A 20,909-nucleotide genomic window follows, 5' to 3' on the forward strand; every position below is an offset into this window, starting at 1 on the left:
AAATTGAGAAAGGTCTCTTAAAGAAGGTAACATCAGAGCAGAGCCTTTGAAGAGAGCTAGAGTTCCAAGAGGCAAAGATGAGGAGGAGAGCATTCCAGCAATGGGTCACAAGTCTGTGCTATGCAAAGGCACAGAAACTACAGCTTTAGTCCATCTAAATTATGAAGACAACAGAGGGGATTTCCATTCAGGCATAGGTTGGACTAGATGACCTCCATGTTCCTGTATAATTTTAAGGTTCTAGAATTCTATGACAACTACCAATGGAAAGATTACCGTATAATCACTAAAGAAGCCTTTCCAAACAACAAATACAGGGGCAAATAGACTTCAAATTCAAATAGGTAAGATCTGACCAAGGAAGGAAGCTTTTGCATCAGTGACCTATAAGTCATTGGGAAATGAGTCTCCCAATGAAGTCTGTACCAATTAAACTGGACAGCATTAAAAAGCAAAAAAAAAAAAAAAAGCAAGTGTTCTGATATGCTAGATTAAGCAACCTGAATCATACCAGACTGACACCTCTCACTACTGTATAAGAGAAGACAGACAGAAAGGATAGATAAATCCTAAAAAGTTTGATGCAAATTTGAAACACTAATAAAAATTAATTTTCCCCTACATTCACATCAAGAATTTTAAAATTATTCCTTAAGATTAAAAAAAAAGGTACCTGATGAGATGATAGGCATATAACAAAATGAAAAAGATAGGGTCCAACACAGTTTCTCAGATTAGTATTTTGATTCTATTCAGCTGGGTTTCCAAAGCTTTGTCTTCTTAAAGGGAACAAGAAATAAGGGGAAAGAAATAACACATGATATGTGAAATAGTTCTAAGAATTAAGCAGCTCTGACTGCAATGAAAAGATAGCATGTTTAATTACATGTGTTCCCTTTCAGGAATGAAAGAACAAGCTGTGACAAGATAATTACTGCAAAGAAAACTGATGAACTCAAGGCTTTTAAATAGTTCAGTTCAGAGTAGTGTTGCTAGGGCTCAAGATGATTCACATTTCAGAAGGTAAATGTGAACTCATTCAAAACGGACTTACCGGCAAAAGCAGTCAGTGTGCCTTCTCCCCAGGAGTGTTCTGTAGCCTCAGTCATCTCTGCTGTTAATATTTATTGTGGATCTCAACCAGCCCAGCACAAATGCAGAGACCTCAATCCCTTAACTTAAAGAGCCTAACTCTTCTTTCTACTAAATGTTATAAAATATATATGCATGGTTATTCATTCATTTACAAAAGTTTTCTTCTTCTCAAGCTACCTACACTTCCCTCTCTGGAGAAGACCTTGTCATCTACTTTAATGAGAAAAACAGAGACCATTTGCAGACAGAGTTCCTTCCCTCCTCCACCAGTACTGTTAACTTCCCCTCTCCCCCTCACCCTAGTGAGCTCATCCTATCCATTATCTCCCTCTCCTTTTTCCACCAACTCCAATCTTCAACCTCTCTTTATCCACTGATTCCTTCCTAGTAACTAAAAATATAGTCCCAGTTCTTACAAAAACTTTCATTTAACTCGTGACATTCCCTCAAACTATTATTTTAAATCTCTTCTCCCTCTCAGAACCAAATTCCTTGCTTCTGCTTCCTCTCCTCCCTCTCACTGGTTGATTCCTTTGTAACCAGGATCCTAGTGTAACAGTTATTTTTCAGCCAGCTCCTTAGGCCAATAACTATTACACTAGGCTAAAAATATAGATATGATATGTTTGAGGTACCAATTTGCAACTTGTCATTTGAGAAGTCTACCAGTCAAGTAAAAACATTTAAAAAACATTAAAAAAAAAAAAAGGCAGTTGGAAATGAAGACAAATTCTGGAGAGAAGGCAAAGCCAGAGACAAAGATTTGGGATTCATCATCTGCATGGAAATAACTGAGGCAATGAGAGTGGACTGGATTAGCAAAGGAAGAATATATAGCAAGAAAAAAAGTAGTAGGCCAAAACACCTTCACCTAAGGGACAGGAGACTGAAGAACCAACAACAGGGGAGTCCTAGAGAAAGGCAGGGAAGAAAATAAAGAAGAGGAAGGAGATTACACAGCATAAAATGCTGTAGCCAATTCAAGGAGGCTGAGGACAGAAATAAGACCACTGGATTTAATAACAAGGTCACTGGTGACTTTGCAGAGAGTTGCTGGTATTGTGTTGTGACCTACTTAGAGCTACAGAGCAAGGGAGGGAATGATGCTTTCTTTCTTCAGTGTTTACTTGCTTACTACTAGACACTGAATGACAAAGTACTATCAAAGACAGACATGAACCACCACTCCCCAAGGTGGTCCTCCCCTTTGTTTGCTCAGTTAAACTCAAGCACTCCAGCTGCCAACCTCTAAATACTACAAAACAATGGACAATAATAGGCATTCTACCTTCAGTTCTACAAATGCAGAAGGGGTGACCTCCAGCCTCAAAGTCAAATTTATTTTTCTCTTTCCTTTTCAGAAGGTGTCAAGAACAGTTTGAAACAGGCTTAAGAGAGATAAGCTCGTTTTTCTCCACTAAAAACTGCCATATCACACACATGCATATTCTGTCTGTCCTTCCTCTCTCCCTCCTCCCCTCCTCTCACTGTGTGTGTGTCTCCCTCTCATGAACATACATACACACCCATTCCCTGTCCTGCAAACCTTTGTCGCTACAACCACTCCTTAATTTCTGATGTTGTCTAGCACTCTCACCTCCTTTACACTCATAGCAAATTTTTCAAACGTAATTCTCTAAATAATGGCATTCTATTCACCAGTCATCTTTCTGCAACCATACTCTTGCACTCTAGCCTCCACCTCCAACCCAGGAATCCCAACTGGCTCTATGTAGCTTAGATTCAGATCTTTCAACTCCTTACTCAGTTGTCAATTTCATCCCAGGCCACTCAACCTGTACCTTCTTTCTTCTTCTCTTTTCTTCCATAGCTCTATGAACAAAAATCCATCTACCAGTACCAAAGCACTCCTCTCTGACCACCACTCCCTACATCAGTTGTCTTCCCATATTAGAATGTGAGCTCTCTAAAGACAGGGACTGTCTTACTTGCATTTTTATCCCTAGAGCTTAGTCCAGTCCCTGGCACATAAATGCTTAATAAAGGTTTTTCTATTCATTTCCAAACAACATTATTAGCAAATAATTATGCAAGGATGCATGTTCCAAGCTGTTTTTTCCTTCCTTGTGACGCACAAATTGTCCCAGCTCCTTATGACCAATGGTTTGTGAGGTAGCTAATTTGAATTAGGGGATTCAAAAGGCATCTTGAGATACAAAAATATCTTTACTCAAGACAAACTGTCCAGAATGTGATTGTAAAAACAAAACTATCAGAGAAACTTCAAAATCTTTAAAAAAAAAAAAAAGGTTAACTATCCTATACAAGGATCAAGGCCAAAACTGATTTCATTAGCCCTACTTTCTTACCAACCAAGCTACCTAATTCAGATATACCACAAAACAGAACACCAACTTTTACATTTCAACAAAATGCCAAAGCAAGTATTTCTCCATTCACTAATTAAAAACTCATTATTACTCCAGGCAAACACCTCTAAAATAAATCTTTAGTTCATATGGATTACATAATTCTGATTCTTCCTGGAGATGAAGTCACCTACTACTCCTTGGCCAAAGTACAGATGATAAGTCAGTGGGGACTTGTTTCCTCTCCAGGACAGACAGCACCAGCATCTCTGTACCCCTCACCACTTAGTGTTTTTTTTTTCCCTCTCTCTCTCTAGCATAAAAATCAAGGCCCTCTCTTCACCCCATTACAAAGACTCCTATATTTAGTGCCAATCATCATCACCTTCACTGCAGTCAGAAGTCCATGTAAGCCACTTTTTTTTGTCCAATGGTCAAGGCCTCAAGTACCAGGGCTGTGTTTTGTAACACCCAGTAAAGTGACAGAGAAATTTCAAAAATACTTTAAGTGATCACTGAAGAGTGAATAATAAATTATCATATAAATGAAAAGATAAATTGTTGACCCCTTGAAGGACCTACCTCAACTTTATCCTTTTATTTGGTGTCTTTGATTTCTACTTAATCATCTCCTAGTATCAGAGAAGGTTCATAAAATAAGGAATTTATAATCTGAATTGCATTATATACCAGATCTATGGTCAAAAAGCAGACCAAATATCAGATTTAAAGGAGCATAGATGTAAAGCTAGAAGGAACCTCATAAGTCTTACAAACTGCATTTGACAGACGAATAAGATCCAGGAAGACCAAGTCAGTTTATAATTTGCATTTCTCTAATTAGTGATTTAGAGCACTTTTTCATATTACTATTGAAAGCTTTGAATTCTTCATCTGAAAACTGCCTGTTCATATCCTTTAACCATTTTATCGACTGGAGAATGGCTCCTTTAAGTTGATGAATAAATGTTTGGGGTACGAGAATATAATGGAATATTATTAGACTACAGCAAAAGAAGAATACAGAAGTATGGGAAATATACATACATACATACATACATACATACATACATACATATATATACATATACACACACACACACACATGTATGAACTAACACAAAATGAAGTAGAACCAGGGAAACAATAAATACAAAGGTGACAATAATGTAAACTGGAAGAATGATAATATAAATGGAACTGGATGCTCAGAAATTATGACCAAGCCAGGCCCCAAGGAAGACACACAAAAATGTAGCTCCCTCTCTTCTTTTGGGGGTGGAGGAGAAATGAGCAAAACATTAAGCATATAATGTCTGATTTGTTGATGTGTTGATTTGTTTTGCTGAATGGTCTTTTGCCCCTCCATTATTTGGTATAAGGAATAGTTTGGTATAAGGAACAATTATCTGGGGAATAGGAAAATTGGGTGAAAATTGGTAGGTTATATAAAACCAGTATTTAAAATTTTTTTTAAAGAAATGTAGGAAATGTTGGAGGTTCAAGAAAGTCGGCCCATAAATGCTCTCCAAGATCTCAGAAGTTTTATAATTTATCAGACTCAAAAACCTATTCCAGATGAGAGAAGCAAGAAGAAGACTTGAGCAAAATTGTCCACTTGCAGCTTTTTCACAGTGGGCTGCCAGAAGCAGCCACCTCCTTGGCAATAATAACTCATGCTTATATAGCACCTTGAAGCCTTCGAAGTACTTTGCTCCTGGTGAGGTAGATAGTGATATCTTACCCTATTTTATGGGTGATTAAAACAAAGGCCATTATTGTCTTCACTACCTCAAAACCCTCAAGATTTTTTTTTAATGCTTACTGTTCTGTACATGGAATAGGGCTCAGTTTCCAAATAGGTCTTTCCAGTCTAATTACTAAATAATTCTTTATGTCAAGCTAGTATTACAGAGAAGTTATTCACTTTGTAAATAGAGAGGCTATAAAATTTCTGATGTTTGGACCCCAAATATTGACTACTGCAAACCAATGTCTCTAATAGAATAAAAATCCACAATTACATGCACAATTACATTTCAAGATTTCCTTCTCCCCACAAAACTAGCATTTTAAAGAAAAATTTTAAGAAATAACCCTATGAATTAAAAATCTTACATTCAAAAAAACCTTGACTCTTCTATAAGTGTTTGTCTTCCTTCAAATATTTCTTTGGCATTGACTCCAATATTACTGTCTTTGAAGGCCTGATCCAACTTTCCACTATTCCATTTGGTGAGTGCCAGGACACCCCAGAGTTCATTAAAGTATTTCTGGTTGCATCATCCAAGCTGTGGAATGCCCACAGCAGGGTGTGTCACTCCTATGCATGCCAAGTCTTAGTATTTCCCTTGCCTACTTTCAAAGGGCCCAGCCTAAGACAGAGCCCCTATAAAACAGTAGCCATTTTAAGGAATATAAGGCAAGCCTACGACTTAGTTTTGCTCCATACTCAACTTCTTGTGCCTATCACCAATAAAACTGCCTCCCAAAATCAAGGTGCAGCAGTAAAGCCCCAAGGACAATGTAAGCTAGGACACTGTAAGCTGGGAAACAAGACAAAGGTACAAGAAGGGAGAGAGTACCAAAGACAATGTCTGCCTACTATGAAATTCTGTCCAGAGCTGGACCTTCACCAGAAAGAAAATCATTTCTCTTTTTTTGTATGTTCCTACTCCTAGGACCCCAAATTTGATGCTATAATTCAGCACCTTACATTTTAAACTTCAGAGACATAACTTCATCAACGTAGATGCCACTCCTCCAAGACTTAATAGATGTTCTTCAAAAATTGTTATGACCTACATATTGATGAGCCTCTAAGTTCTAGTCCTCAAATAGTAGACCTCAAACAGTCCATCAAGATGGTCATTTTTGAAGCCATTCAAGCTTCTCAGGAACTGCTAGAGCTTTTGATCCACTGGCATAGCCTGCAAAAAAACCAAGGTCATCTCCAGGGTCGACATCAAAGCAGGATTGAGTAAAGAAATCCAGTTACACCATAAGCTAAATATTAGTAATGAGAACTACTCTCATTTATGTAACATTTAAAAGTTGAACAAAACCTTATACTCTAACCACCATTTATAGCATTGTTTCAGTGGAACAGTATCTTCCAAGTTCCAAAGAATGAACTTTCAACTTATAAATACCTGTGAGTAAACTGGGAACTACCCTTTCTTCTGTCACACGAAAGAGCTTTGCTTCCTTTTGTACAGTTCTATATCAAATTAAAACACCAGTACTAAGAAAATAAAGCATAAAATATTAATACTCCCAAGTACACATAAATATATCAGATAACAATAAGCTAGCATCCTATATTTATATGGTAACTTTCATCTTAAGATATCAAAGGGTTTCAAACACTAATTAAGTCTCAAAAGTGCTTGATATTTTTAAAAATTATGTTTCCAATAAGCAATTTTCTTCATCTTCACTCTCTGAAGAATACTTAACCAAATCAAGCACCCAGCCCCACCCCCAAGTTTAACTTATCATAACATAAAAAAATCCATTCACTCTATTGCCTTCTGAAAATTAATTTCTCCTCTCCTCAATTTTTCTATCTGTAAAATAGCAGTAATACTATGATTCAATGACAATAATTACAACACAATGTTAGTTCCTTGAGGGAAAGGGCTGTATCATTTTTGTCTTCCTATGCCCAACATCTAATATAGTATAATATCAGCTTAATAAATATTTGAGTTCACATGCATGTATCACTCTTAAAGTTGCAAAAGTACTTCCTTCAAAATAATTAACCCCTTGAAGTAGGTAGTATACATATTTCTATTTTTTCATGAAAGGAAACAGAAACCTAGAGATTCGCTGACTTGCCCAAGGGTCATGAAGCACCTTCATTTCCTCATCAACAAGGTGGAGTGAATGAATGACTGCCCAAGTCTCTTCTTTGGACTCTCACATTAAGATGCAGAAGCAAGCCTCAAACCTCTCATCCCCAGCTCAGTGTTGCTTCTACTTGATGCAGTTTGGTGTAGTGGTAACAGCAGCAGATTGGTGACACTAGCTGCATTTACATAAGCAATTACCCCCTCTCAGCCTCAGTTTCTTCATTTACCAGAATAGAGAAGTACACTGCAGGGAGGGAGAAAAAGAGGAAAGGGAGGAAGAGAAGAAGGAAGAAGGGAAGTAAGAGGTGGAGAAGTGGGGGAGGAAGAGGATGTTTATAACAAGTTTATAACACTTTAGGGCTAGCAAACTGCTTTATATATATTAACTCATTTTATCCTAATAACAATCGTAGATCAATCAACAAGCATTTATTAAATGTTTGCTGTGTGTCAGGAACTGGGCTAGAGGCTGGGAATACAAAGTAAAAAAGTTAAAATTCCTACTCTCAAGGAACTTATTTTCTATCAGGGAAGAATAATATGTACATATACAGGTAAGTATATACATAGTAAAATACAAGATAATTATATATTTTTACAATCAAGCTGGGAGGAAGCAACAGTAGCTGAGGATGGAGCATTATGCCAGGATTCTAATTTGCTCAATGAGAAAAAGGGTTCTTCAGGATAAGTTAAGCTCTATACATTATTTTTGTCAATCAAAAAGCTTGATAAGTAAAACCAACTTACAGGATGACAAGATGTTAGACTTTAAGGGAAGGAGGGAACAGAGTAACCATCTAGTCCAACCCAACTTCTTCCTTTAAATGGTAAGAAAACAGCAACTCAGGTTCTAAAGTGACTTGCCCAAGGTTACTCAGCTAATTAGTATCAGAGACCAAATTAGAATCCAGGTCTCTTCACTTTTAGCTCAGCACCACTACATTCTCAAAATTCTCAAGATTTTTAAAAAGTTACCTTCTAATTTTTAAACATAATTTCACTTCATGCCTCCTAGAGAACTGACCACCATCTACTCTGATCCAAAGTCACACACTGGCAGGAAGCTAAAGGTAGTAGGTCAATGTGGCTATTCGGTTGTAGCTGCACTAAGACTACCAGTATGATTTCACCCACAGATTTTAATCAGAGCTCAGCTACAACTTCAGAGATAAATACAGATGGTCTTAGAAGTAGGCCATGAAGCTTGATTGTACTTCATATATGCTATTTCTTCTTATTTTTTAAAGGAAATAATCTGACTTAACTGCAAAACAAAGTTAGATTGATTCAGAGATTTTCATCAGTGAGGGAAAAATTACAAGATAAATAGAATCTCTCATAACTGGTTTTCCTGATCCATTTAGCACCTCAACCTCCCTCACCCCACCCCACCCCACCCCCAGGTCTACTAAACAGAGAAACTTGGTTTCCCATGAATTTAAAAAGCAACCAAAACATACAATTTCTCTCTTCATTGGTGATGAACACCTAACACTTATAAAGTTACATTTTCCAGAAAACCAATGAAAAATTGCATAAGGAATGAGATTAAAGCTGCACAACATTAGAATTCAGACTGACATATACCTAGAGCTAAAGTCTAGTAATGGAATCAGTCAACAAAACCTTGTATAAATAGTATAAAGTATTTAACACAGACATTCTCTAGGCTAAAAGTAAAATTTATCATCTATACTACTGAAGGCCTTTGACCTGTTGGCTGGAGACACTTTCCCCCCAAAATCAAGAATCTGTATATTCTTTTGAAATGTCAGTAAGATGAAAAATACAGAATGTCTAAACAAGGATTACAAAGACAAAAAAAATCAATACAACAAAGAGGAGAATTAGGCCACTGACTTCATGGCTAGGGAAGCTGACATTCGTTCATAAAGGAGCGAAAAGTACTACTGTGCTTATAAGGGCTATAGATAAAATCATCAAATCAGTTATTATGTACTAAGCAAAATCTTCTATGTGCCAAGTGCTATATTATGCACTGGAGAAAAAAAAGACAAAAACAGAAAAGCCTCTCCACACAAGAAGCTTATACAGGGAATGTAGAGAGAGTTAGAGAACCATACCGGGTGCACATTTAATTCCAACTGTGATACTTACTATCTTGTGTAACCTTGGGCAAGTTGCTTAGTTTCCCCAAGCTGCATCCTCATCCGTAAAACAAGGGAACTAGACAGGATTACCTCCTAGATTCCTTCCAGCTCTATTATCTATGACCCTAAGCAAATACAAAACATATTTAAATTAAAGGATGCCCTCTACAGCATTGCTAATATAGAGATCTTTTTTCTTGTAGTGAGAAAAATCTGCACTGGAGGTTTTAAACCAAATGGTAAAACAAAGTGCACATTGATGCAGCTAGAAAAAACAAATGAAAGTGACATTACAGCACAAACTATACAAAAATATCCTAAAGAAGTAGACAGAGTGGGATGAGTCATTTGTAAGACATTTTGAGGGGATGAGAATCAGAAGCTGAGCCTTAGAGAAGGAGATGAAAATGAATTTGCATACATAAAGCCCAAGAGAATTCTAGGTATGTAGGAGTTGCAGGGATGATCCTGGACAAGTTAACAGCTCTGTCTGGGCCTCACTTTCCTCCTCAACTGCAAAATGAAGAAGTTGGATCAGAGGATCTCTAAGATCCTTCTTCAGCTTTAAATCCTATATTTCTTCAAAATTGGCCTTGTTTTGGGTGAGGGAAGAACAGAGCTCAAAAGAAGCAAGATGAGGCTGAAGAACTGAGTTAGGAAGACTGAATGCTAGAGTTTAGATTTGACTTGAAGAGGCAGCAGGAAACCATCACAGACTTTTGAGCAGAGGAAATGTGGTAACCACCATGGTGGTTGTGAAAGACTGTTTTGACATTTTACAAAGGATAGACTGAAGTAAAGAACACTAGGCAGAAAGGGAGAAAGGGACAAATCCACAAGAACTTTTTGAGTAAAAATCAATAGATTTGGGTGACTGACTATGGCAAATCCATCTATCTGCTCAGGCGTACCATCAGGATTTGAAAAGCCATGGAGCAGGTTAACTATGTGACGAGGCTAATAGCACCACCAGAAATAACCAAATCCAAGACAATTGTAAAATGATAGCCTTGAAAACAACCTCTCTCAATGAATACTATTAGTCTCAAGATTCTCACCTGAGTGCAAACTGATTCTCAAGGAAACAGAACCTACCCTATCTGTGATTGCTGCTGAGATCATACCATGAATGGACCTTTGAAGAAAAATAGCATGAAATTTGGCAAATGGAAATTTAAGTGCTCTGTCAATACAGTAAGGCAGTGATTGGGGGGGGGAGTTATGTTTTCATTGACATTAAGAACAGTTTAATATCAAGATCACAATTTAAGCCACTTTTCCCACCAATTAGTACATTTAACATAGTGAACTAAGAGAGGGATAATTTCAGACATTTAAAAAAAAATGCCTGAAGGTACACACTAGTGAATGAATTAGTCCTTCATTCTTGGATGCCTTTTTCCCCTAAGTCCCAAGAAACAGAAGTTGTGACAAAGCATAGCAATATTCAAATTCCAACAGCTCCTTTTGTCAGTATTTCAGATAATATTTTATAAACTTAAATGAGCCATAGTGGACATTTAGAGCCACAAACTAAATATGGTATGATAGCTACATGGCTGTAGAGTAACAAAGTACACTAAGGCAGGACCTGAGAGCTTCCCATTTCCACTTAACCCTTTTCAGTCACTGGAGTCCATTGAGCCAAGCAGATCATACTTGCTGGAGAATATTCTTATTCTGAAAGAGTTAAGTGTCTTTTTTTTCCCCCTCAGTACTCTTATTAACAAAAGTCAGCATGGGAGCAGCTAGGTGGCACAGTGGACAGAGCACCAGCCCTGGATTCAGGAGGACCTGAGTTTAAATCCGTCCTCAGACACATAACACTCACTAGCTGTGGGACCCCTGGGCAAGTCCCTTAATTCCATTGCCTAACCAAAAAAAAAAAAGTCAGCATGGCACAGTGGATAAAGAGGAAGATCTAGGTTCAAGTTCTGCCTCTGAAAATCACTTAAGCTGTTGGTGCTCCAAGGCAATTCTCAAAGATCTGCACTGGTAGTTTCTTCCTTTGGAAGTTCCCCAAGTGAAAGACATCACAGTGATGGTTCACTAGGAGGTTCATATCAAGCACTTTCCAAATCCACAGACCTAGAATTATCTTGTTTTTCAGAGCAAGCAATCAAGCAAGCAAAGGCCTTTCTTGTTTGTAACCTATCCCCATGGAAACAGGACAGCAATATAAGGTTAAGATAAGGAAGCCAATCTCATTCAGCCTCACTGATCAGATACTATGAAAGCATTTTCTTCCTTCCTCAACCAATGCAATATTCAGATCTGCATACATATTCCATGGCACAACTTAAATTGAGGAAGTACATGTGGTTCAATAATAAGGAATCTAAGCCATAATAATGGAGTAACACAATTCAAAAGATATCTCCACTTAATGGATGGGAACCCTTTTATGACATAGTAATTTTGTATTCAAGCATGCAAAAGGCCATGTTAAGAATAAGTCAGGAGTGGTCTGCTCCCTAAGATAAAGAGCCTTAGGCTTATCAAGCACAGAACTCTAGCATTGGAGAAATTTTCTAAATGAAGAATTACATCCCTCAGAAAACCTCATCTGTCCCTTGAGACACTAGCCTGCCTTCAAAATATGCCTGAAATAAATAGATGAAATAGTATTTTTCTTTCCCAACTACGAAAAAGAAGAGAGTCATCCACATGCTGTCCTCTTTTGGATCCTCCTTTTCTCACTGCCCCAATGTCCAACACAGTACTTAAATATACAGTAGATGCTCAGTAAATGTATGCTATATTGAAGGAAAGGCTGCTCCATCCTGAAGCCCAGTATCAAAATAGCACCTGCTCTTGATACAGCGGCTTTACATCATTAGCTACTACTCACAGAATGTCATAAAGTAACTTTAGGAAGCGAGTTAGAAACCAACCTTAGCAACCTACACAGATCTGACTTAGGGTCCTTTTCTAGTGTCAATTTTTATTCGTAAACAACTTCAAAGCCTGTCAAACTAACTTTCTACAGTTCTAGAGGATCAGGATCAACATGGAAAACTCAAGTTTACACATATAATCCCCAAAAGAGAACAAATTCTTCTCTTCTCTAAGGTTCCTACCAATTCTTGAGATGTTTCTAGTATTCTTCCATTTAAAAACTTTCCATTGCAGTACAAGCAAAGAAGGAAAATTCAACTGGGGTCAATTTCATTTGTCGTCATTTCTTGACCAAGATTTTTGCAATTTTAGTCATAATAAGAATCCATATTTATATAGCAGCTTGAGATTTACAAAGCACTTCCTTACAACAACCCTGCAAACTCAGTACTGTAAGTATTACTCCTGATTTAAAAGCAGAGTTGTAAAGTGGATAAAAAGCTAGCCTGGAAAACAGAAGACCTGAGTTCAATTTCAGCCTCTGAAGCAAACTCACCACACAACTCTAGGGAAGTCCCTCAACCTCTCTGCTTGCGAAGAAGGTGCTGACCTTAACTGGCAGAGTGTCTCCTCCTCTAAGACAGATTCTGTATGCCAATGGCACCACCAACCCAATCCATGTCCTTTATTTTACAAATTAGGAAACTGGGACTTACCAAAGTCAGTTTAGAAACCCTCTAGTCCAGTTGTTCTAAACCAAGAGTCCCTGAACTTTGTTTCTTAAATAACTTTTTTTATAACTTTGATAACTATATTTTAATATAACTGGCTTCCTTTGTAATCCTATGAATTTTATTTTATGCACTTAAAAACATTATCCTGAGAGGGGGTTTATAGATTTCACCAGAATGTCAAAGGGGTGAATGAAATAAGAAAAAGGTTAAGTACCTCTTATCTAGTCCAATCTCCCTATTTTATAATTAAAGATACTGAGTCCTAGACAGGAGATCTGTCTTACTAAGATTACATTGCTAATCATTGGCAAAGTAGGATCTCCCAATTCTCAGTCCAATTTTCTCCCCGCTATAAAAGATCTAAAATACATAGGGGTGAGGGGAAAGAAATAGCAAAAAAGGATCTGGATAAACCATAAATCAACAGAAGACCCTAAAAAAAGAAGATTTAAACATAACCTCCCTTGACCCTTTCTCTCCCACCTCTCCAAATCTACTGGCACCTTAAGGTCACCTGTTTATACTCCTATCCTTGTAACGCTATTACACTCCTGAGGAATCTACTCCTCAACCCCAGGTAATCTGACCTCCTCACCACTCCAATGAAACCATCTTTGCAAATTCACTAATTACTCATTTTTGAACTGACAAATCCAGTGGCCTTTTACTTAGTTCTCCTCCCTAACTTTTCTGCTCCATTGACCTCTAGACAACTCCCTCCTTAATAATTTTCCTTCCTTTGTTTTGCAGACTCTGCTCTTAACTATCCTTTTTCAGTCTCCTTTCACTGGCTCTTATTCCATTTCCCATCCCTTAAATGTCTACCCTTGGCTATTGCCATTGTTGCTTTCAATAGTAACTACAGTAGAAGACTTCCAAATCTTTATCTCAACCTGAAACCTTTCCCCTTAGTTCCAGTTTAAGTATTTCCACCTGCCTTTTGGGAATCTCCACTATGTTCTCCAGGCACTTTTGGACTTAGAGATGAAAGAAACCCTTCTCATTTTACAGATGATGAAACAGAGGACAAAGGAAGTGAAATGACTTGCCCAAGATGACATGGTTGGCTGGTTATTGTCCTTCATTCTCAAAGAAGAGCAAAATGAAATCACTATGTTAGACAGTGTGTCTGACTGTAGCTGATAAGACCAATGCTCTACCCACTAGTCAGGCATAAATAGTCCATGTGAACATTTGTGGTGAATCTGCTAAATCTGCACATCTCTCATTTCTTTTGAGCCACTTCAATTCTGCTTTGCTCAAGATTACATAGGTGGTAACTAACAGTCTGGAACTGGACCCAGATCCTCTGCCTCCAAATCTGTTACTCTTCCAATTACACCACAGTTCTGGAGTTAACTCAACTAGCTCAAAACTGATTTCATCATCTTCCTCCTCTAGACCTACACTGAGTACTAACTATCCTCTCTCTGATGGTGACACAATCTTCCCCATCACCCAGGTGGAGTTCCTAGAGTTCTGTGGCTTCATTTCCATATCCAATTACCTACCAAAATGATAACTTCCTAGTAGAACATAAACTTCTTAAAAGCAAAGACTGTCTTACTTTTGTATTTGTCACCAGTGCCTAGTACAGTGCCTGGCATATAGCAGATACTTAATGCCTGCTGAACGACACCCCTAAAACACAAATCTCAACACATTACTCCTCCACACAGGAATCTTCATATATCAACCTTCTAGTCTCCAATATAAGGGTTCTCAACCTAGGACCCATACATATTCCAGGGGAATCTGTTAATTTGGATGGAAAAAAGATCACTAACCTTTGGTGTCCTTTGTAATCCTAAGTATTCTACACTATGCATTTTAAATCATCATTTTGTGAAGGGGTCCATACACTTCATCAAACTGCCAAGTGTCCATGATACAAAAAAGGTTAAGAACTCCTGCTTTAGGATAACATACAAAACCCTCAGTTTAGAATCTAAAATATTCCACAATATAGTTTTTTATCTAACTTTCCATCTTCCTTCATGTTATCTGCCCTCTCTTACTCTTCATTCCATTCCAACTGATCCATTTCCCACCTATATTCCATCCTGCACCTCTGTAACTTTCCAAGGCTGTCTGTCCTCCCTATCTGGACTGGACTGCCATCTCTTAGAATCCCTAGTGTTCTCAACCTCTTGCAGGTACTCTGTATTACTTCATTTTGGGGGTATTTATTTAACTAGGTACTTGTTGTACTGTCATAGAACCTAAGTTCCTTAAGGGTAGAATCTGCTTCATTTTTGTCTTTGTATCCCAGTAGGTACTAAATAAATGAGGCTGAACTAAATTGGTAGGTCTTATCTGATTCTACTCTGGAACATTTTTTTATATCCACACCCTATCCACTCTGAACACCACCAAGTTGATTCAGGTACTCAATATTTCTCACCTGGACTAATGGAGCAACCTCTCAACTGCTCGGTCTCCTAGTTGGGAGTCTCCCCTCTCCAAATCTCATCATTCACTCTTCTGCTGTCAAAACAATCTTCTCAATTCCAAGGTCAGAATCATTCTCCCCACTCCCCTGACTCAAAAACTTTCATGTCTCCTTAACTATATTCAAACTCCTTATACTAACATGCAACTTACCTCTTTAGCATTATTTAATAATGACAGCTTCAAGGTTTATAATGCTCTCTGTAGGGGCAGCTAGGTGGCACAGTGGATAGAACGCTGGTCCTGAAGTCAGGAGAACCTGAGTTCAAATCCAGCCTCAGACCAAGCATTTGACACTTACTAGCTGTGTGACTCTGGGCAAGTCACTTAACCCCAATTGCCTAAAAATAAGGGGAAAAAAAGAGAGAGATACAATGCTCTCTGTTTAATAGCTCACAGGATCCTAACAAGCCTGTGAGGTAGGAAATATGACTATCACTCCACTTTACAATGAGAAAACCGAAGCTGAGAGAGGCTAAGTGATTTTTTTCCATGGTTACAAAGGTACTGACTGTCCAAGTGACACAGGTTTTTTGATTCCAATTTCAGGACTCTTCCTACTACCCTACACTTATTTCACATTATTGCCCTTAGTGCATTCTTATGTTTCGGTCAAACTGACTGTTCTCCAATAGCATTCTTGACTCTCCAACCTCCTTAGTTAACAAAGGCTAGCTTAACTGAACAGAACCTGCATCTATCCCCTATTCCTACAATGATCCATTTGCATATGTCCGCCTCTCTTTTCCAGAAGGTCTAGCTCAGGTGCCACTTCCTTCAAGAAGCTCTTACTGATTACTTCAGCTAGAAAAAAGTAGCAGTTACCAGAATCTCTCTTCTGACCTCTCCAAAGTACAGCTCAAAGCTGAGATATAGGATAGTATAGCTATACTAATAGTTCTTTGTGCACTTGTCTCTAACCCTCAAAGAGCTTACAATCTAAAAGAAAGTTATGTCCCTTTTTCTCCATCATTGTATCCCACAGTACAATGATCATAGTAGACACTTAATACTTTAATTGAATTTTTGAAAAAAATATCAGAGATATATTACCAATAAATTGGAGTGTTTAGTATTACAAACTTTTTAAATTTCAGGTTTAGATCACAGGTAATTCTGGACCAAAATCAAGTAAGAATATTCTACTTTTCCCATCTACCCATAGTTTATACCAAAACTTCATACTCAAAATCTAGTCACAGCTAAGACATAGGGGAAAGAGAGGCCTCATACGTAGTATAGAGGAATATAGACTAGCCTGCGCAATGGCAAGTGGCCAGCTACTTCTTTAATTTAACCATCTACTTACCCAAGCTATTAAAAAAAAATTAGCTCTCCTTAATGAAGCTTCTAAGAAGTTGCAGTTTCAATTGGGGACAAAAGGTGATGGTGGGAAGCTAGAGGGACCAACCAAGATGGGAAAACATTTTCTTATTTTCTTCCCAAAATGGAGTAAGAAATATGAACAAATACTAAGGCACACAGATATATGATGCCTTCATATCACACTAGCAATACTAAACCCACATGTTCCTAAAACATGTCAAAATTGGGATAACTTTACTATCAAGAGATTTTTTTCGTGTCTTTTTTTTTCTAAAAGCCCAAAACAAAATTTATTCACTATACAATTACCAAGAAAAGTATATTTCTTTACTCTTAAGGCAAAGAAAGGCAAGAAATTTTTATCCTGTTTAAAAAAAATGTTTTCCCAATGGTATACCTCTTAAGTAGTTGCTGATACTGGATACCCACATAAGGCCTACAATACTGACTTAGAAGCCCCAGTGTATCCAAGTCTCCAAGAAGTCATTCCCTTTTCCAATCCAATTCATGCAAACAAAACTCTAGTACCTAGCACCTAATACATAAATGGGCCACTTTTACTACTTGTCTAATTCCTAAGTATCTGAGAAAATTGGTTCTGAGATGGTCTGGTGTCTGACACTTCCACAGAGAAACCAGTCAACGAAAAGCCTCCTGATTTATTTTACTACAAGAGGCCATTCTTGTTTCACTGGTTAGGTAACATTCAATGCCACCTAGTTCACCCTTCAAAATTAAACCAAAGAAAGAGCTTCAACACAAACCACGATACAAGAACTGATGATTTCTTTTTTCATTAGAGAAATTTTAGCAACATTAAAAAAAAGCCACTTTTAATTATTTAGTTGCAAAAGCATAATTACTTTATTTCACAGAATTAAGAGTTTCCAAGTCCATTTCACAACATCACTGTCACCACATAACACTTTTCTTTCTAAAAGCACAACTGAAAATACAGCTGTCATCAACCCTCAACTGCATGTACACACAATTTTGTAAAAGTCAGAAATCTCCAAAATGAAAGTATCTTTTATGAACACAGCTAAGGCTTTTAATTTCCTTTAAAAAAAAAAACCTAAAAATGTGAAGAATGGTATTGTCACAATTTAATTCAACAAATATTTACTGGGCACCTTAATACTCAAGGCACAGTTCCTAGAAATGGTGACAGAAATAACTGACAGTTATACACCTTAAAGTTTACAAAGTTTTTCTCACAAGCACCAAGAGTAAATAGATAGTAAAAATCATTATTATTCTGATTTTACAGATAAGGAAACAGAATTTTAAGCGACTCATTCAGCTATTAAGTATCAAAATTAAGGTTTAAACTCAGATTTACCAACCACAAAGTCAGGCCTCTTTCCTCTATCAAGAGGAGTTCTTAACTTTTTTTGTGTGCCATTTGGCAGTCTGGTGAAAGCTAGAGACACCTCCTCAGAAAAATGTTTTTAAATGCAAAAAAAAAATTACAAAGGAAATAAATTATATTGAAATCACTTCCAAAATATTTTTAAAAACAAGTTGACATCCTCCTGACCTAAAAAGTAAGGCCTAACACTTCCCATAAGGAACTCACAATGTAATAATAAGGGTAAGTTCATTACACAAATAACTAAGGCATAAGGGAGAATGTTAAGCCCATAAGAAAGGTACAAAGTGTCACGGGGTTGTTCTCTGGCAAGAAGATTATTGGCTTAGAAGTCTTCAAATTGCTTAGGAACAGAATGAGTCCCTAAGGACTGGTCACCAAGATTACTTATGTAAATCTGTAAAGCCATGTTGGTTAATTTCAAAAAAAAAAATAATTACACCAGACACAAATTACTTTGATTTAGTGTTTTAGTAAAAAAAATCATATACGAAAACAAAGATGTTCTGTGTCTTTTCGTGGGGGTGGTAATGGGGATTTTACACCCAACTAATTCTGAAGCTATTCATTCTTTAAAATAGTATTAACTTATGAAGGAGACTATTTACAAAGGGTATCCCAAAAGTCTTGGTGCAGTTTCAAACTGCACCAAGACTTTTGGAAAACCTTGTATGTCAAATGGCCAAAAATTTTTCACAACTGGACAAAAATTGCTCCAAAAAATGTACTTTTTGGTCAAGATGCTGGAAAGCATCAACTTAAAGCTAAAACTATACCCCATGAAAACAAGAAGGCAAACTTAAAAAAAAAAAAAATATATATATATATGGTGTCCTGGAATTTGCTGTTGGGAATCTGGGGCTAGGATGAGAGTACGAGTAAGACTGTATCCACCGTAAGAATCCTCTCTACATGACCTCCTCTCTATATGGCCTTTTTAAAGAGGATTTCTTCCAGGCACCTTAAGTTTTCCCCCTCCACTGGCACCAAAAAAAGCTCCTCCGAGTTTGATACTTTAATAGCATGTGAACTCAAAGTTCTAACAACTTTGCCTACAAAGCTGGTCAAAAAAAAAATACCCCCCCAAACCCAAAAGACCCCACCAATGTGCCTTGCGGTGTCCAGGCAGCCCTCAGCCCCTGCTCTCCAGGCCAGGGGCCCGCCGCAGGCAGGCTGAAGCAGCGAATGTGTGCAAGGAAGAGGACGAGTCTGGACCTGCTCTCCCTTCTCCCTCCCCTCCTCCCAAGTTCACAGCCCGCCTCCAGCCCCGCCGTCCGGGTGGTGGCCCCAAGGGGGCTTCTCCACCGTCTACCCCCGTTTCCCATCAATCCAGGAAGCCGGTGGTGTTTACACCCAGTAAACGGGGGACCCCCAAGAGCATTCCTACAAAACTTCTCCCTAGAGCCCAGGCTGGATGTGGAGGACTAAAGGGGTGAGAGGAGCTTGGAGGGCAGGGGAGTGAAGCCTTAGCGAGGAAAGGGAGCACTCCTCCCCACCCCCACCCCCACAAATACCCCTGAGCCCCTCCCACGAGGCCAGGGCGGCCTCTCCAGGGCCAGGGCCACGTTCACGCCCACACACCCCCCACCGCCCCCCGCAGCGGGGAAGGTCAGGAGGACCCTCTTCTCCTCTACTTCCTCCTCCTCCCTCCCTCGAGCAGGCAGCGTGTCCGGGTGCACAGAGCTTAGGAGACCTCGCCCTCCCCGTGCCCCCCCACCCAGCCGGGGAAAGCCCCGGGGGGAGGGCTGCCCAGGGGGCGGGGCCAGCCCCGCCAGCGCCCCCCTCCCGGAAGGGTGAGCGCAGGCGGGGAGGGGGTGTCAGTGTTTACCGAGGGAAGTTCTGGGGCGTGCTCCCTCCTCTCCCCCCCAAGTTAGACACGCTCTCCCAAACTCACACATACACTCCCTCTCACATTTTCACACTCATAATTACACAATCACACACTCATCTCCCCACATTCATCCACACTCGCTCATTCACTCCCTCTCCCATACACACTCGGTCATTCACACTCACTTTTCATAACACACACACACACACACACACACACACACACACTCTCTCTCTCTCGCTCCCCGCCCCTCCCGCGGCGGGGGCAGCAGCGGCGGCTCTCACCTGCATCCCGGGCAGGCCCGGCTGCACGGGAGAGTGAGCCATGGCTGCGCCGCCGCTCCGGATGGGCCAGGCCGGGCCGGGCCCCTTCCCCGCGGCGGCGGCGGCGGCGGCGGCAGGCGGATCGGACGAGGAGCAGGACGGGCGGGAGGCAGCGGCGGCCTGCTCAGCCCGGCACCCCCCACGCTCGTCCCGGCCGGGGCGGCGGGGGTTCGGGGATCAGCGGCTCGTCGCGGGCCGCGCAGTCTCCATGCACGACGGTCGGGCGGTAGCTGTGGCGGCCCGGGCGGCAGCGCCTCCTCCTCTTCTTCCTCCTCCTCCTGGGCTGGCAGAGACGGCGGCGGCGGCGGCGGCTCCTTCCGGGCTCTCCGGGGCGGCCGCGGGACGCTCTGCGACTCCCCACGCACACCCAGCCAGGAGCCGTGTCCGCCCCGCCCAGGGCAGCAGCAGCAGCCCCCGCCCCAGCCTCCGCCTCCTCCTCCTCCTCCTCCTCCTCCTCCTCCCCCCGGCCGGCCCCGGGGTGTGGGACCCCCCCGCCCGGTGTTTCCGGGAGAAGGAGGCGGCCTCCGACAGACAGCCGGCCCCGGCAACCCGAGTCCGCAGCCGCGAGAGCTCCGCACCTTCCGGGGCCTCGGGCGGGGGCGGGCTCTCGGAGGGGAGGAGCCCTCGCGGCCGCCACC

At 40.0% G+C, this 20,909-nt stretch overlaps 1 protein-coding gene across 3 annotated transcripts in view; it reads right to left on the minus strand.

Annotated features, from left to right (window-relative positions):
* Positions 1 to 20,375, minus strand: part of STK24 (serine/threonine kinase 24) — a 130,602-nt gene extending 110,227 nt beyond the window's left edge. For all 3 annotated transcript variants that reach the window (XM_078147278.1, XM_078147277.1, XM_078147276.1), the window contains exon 1: positions 20,233 to 20,375. In XM_078147278.1, the coding sequence (XP_078003404.1) occupies positions 20,233 to 20,274 (42 nt within the window). In that variant the 5' untranslated portion in view covers positions 20,275 to 20,375. The remainder of the gene's footprint in view (positions 1 to 20,232) is intronic.
* Positions 20,376 to 20,909: the final 534 nt, after the last annotated feature.

Source organism: Phascolarctos cinereus, unplaced genomic scaffold (assembly GCF_003287225.1).
Source record: "Phascolarctos cinereus isolate Bilbo 61053 unplaced genomic scaffold, phaCin_HiC Scaffold_7;HRSCAF=346, whole genome shotgun sequence".
In the NCBI taxonomy this organism is placed as follows: Eukaryota; Metazoa; Chordata; class Mammalia; order Diprotodontia; family Phascolarctidae; genus Phascolarctos; species Phascolarctos cinereus.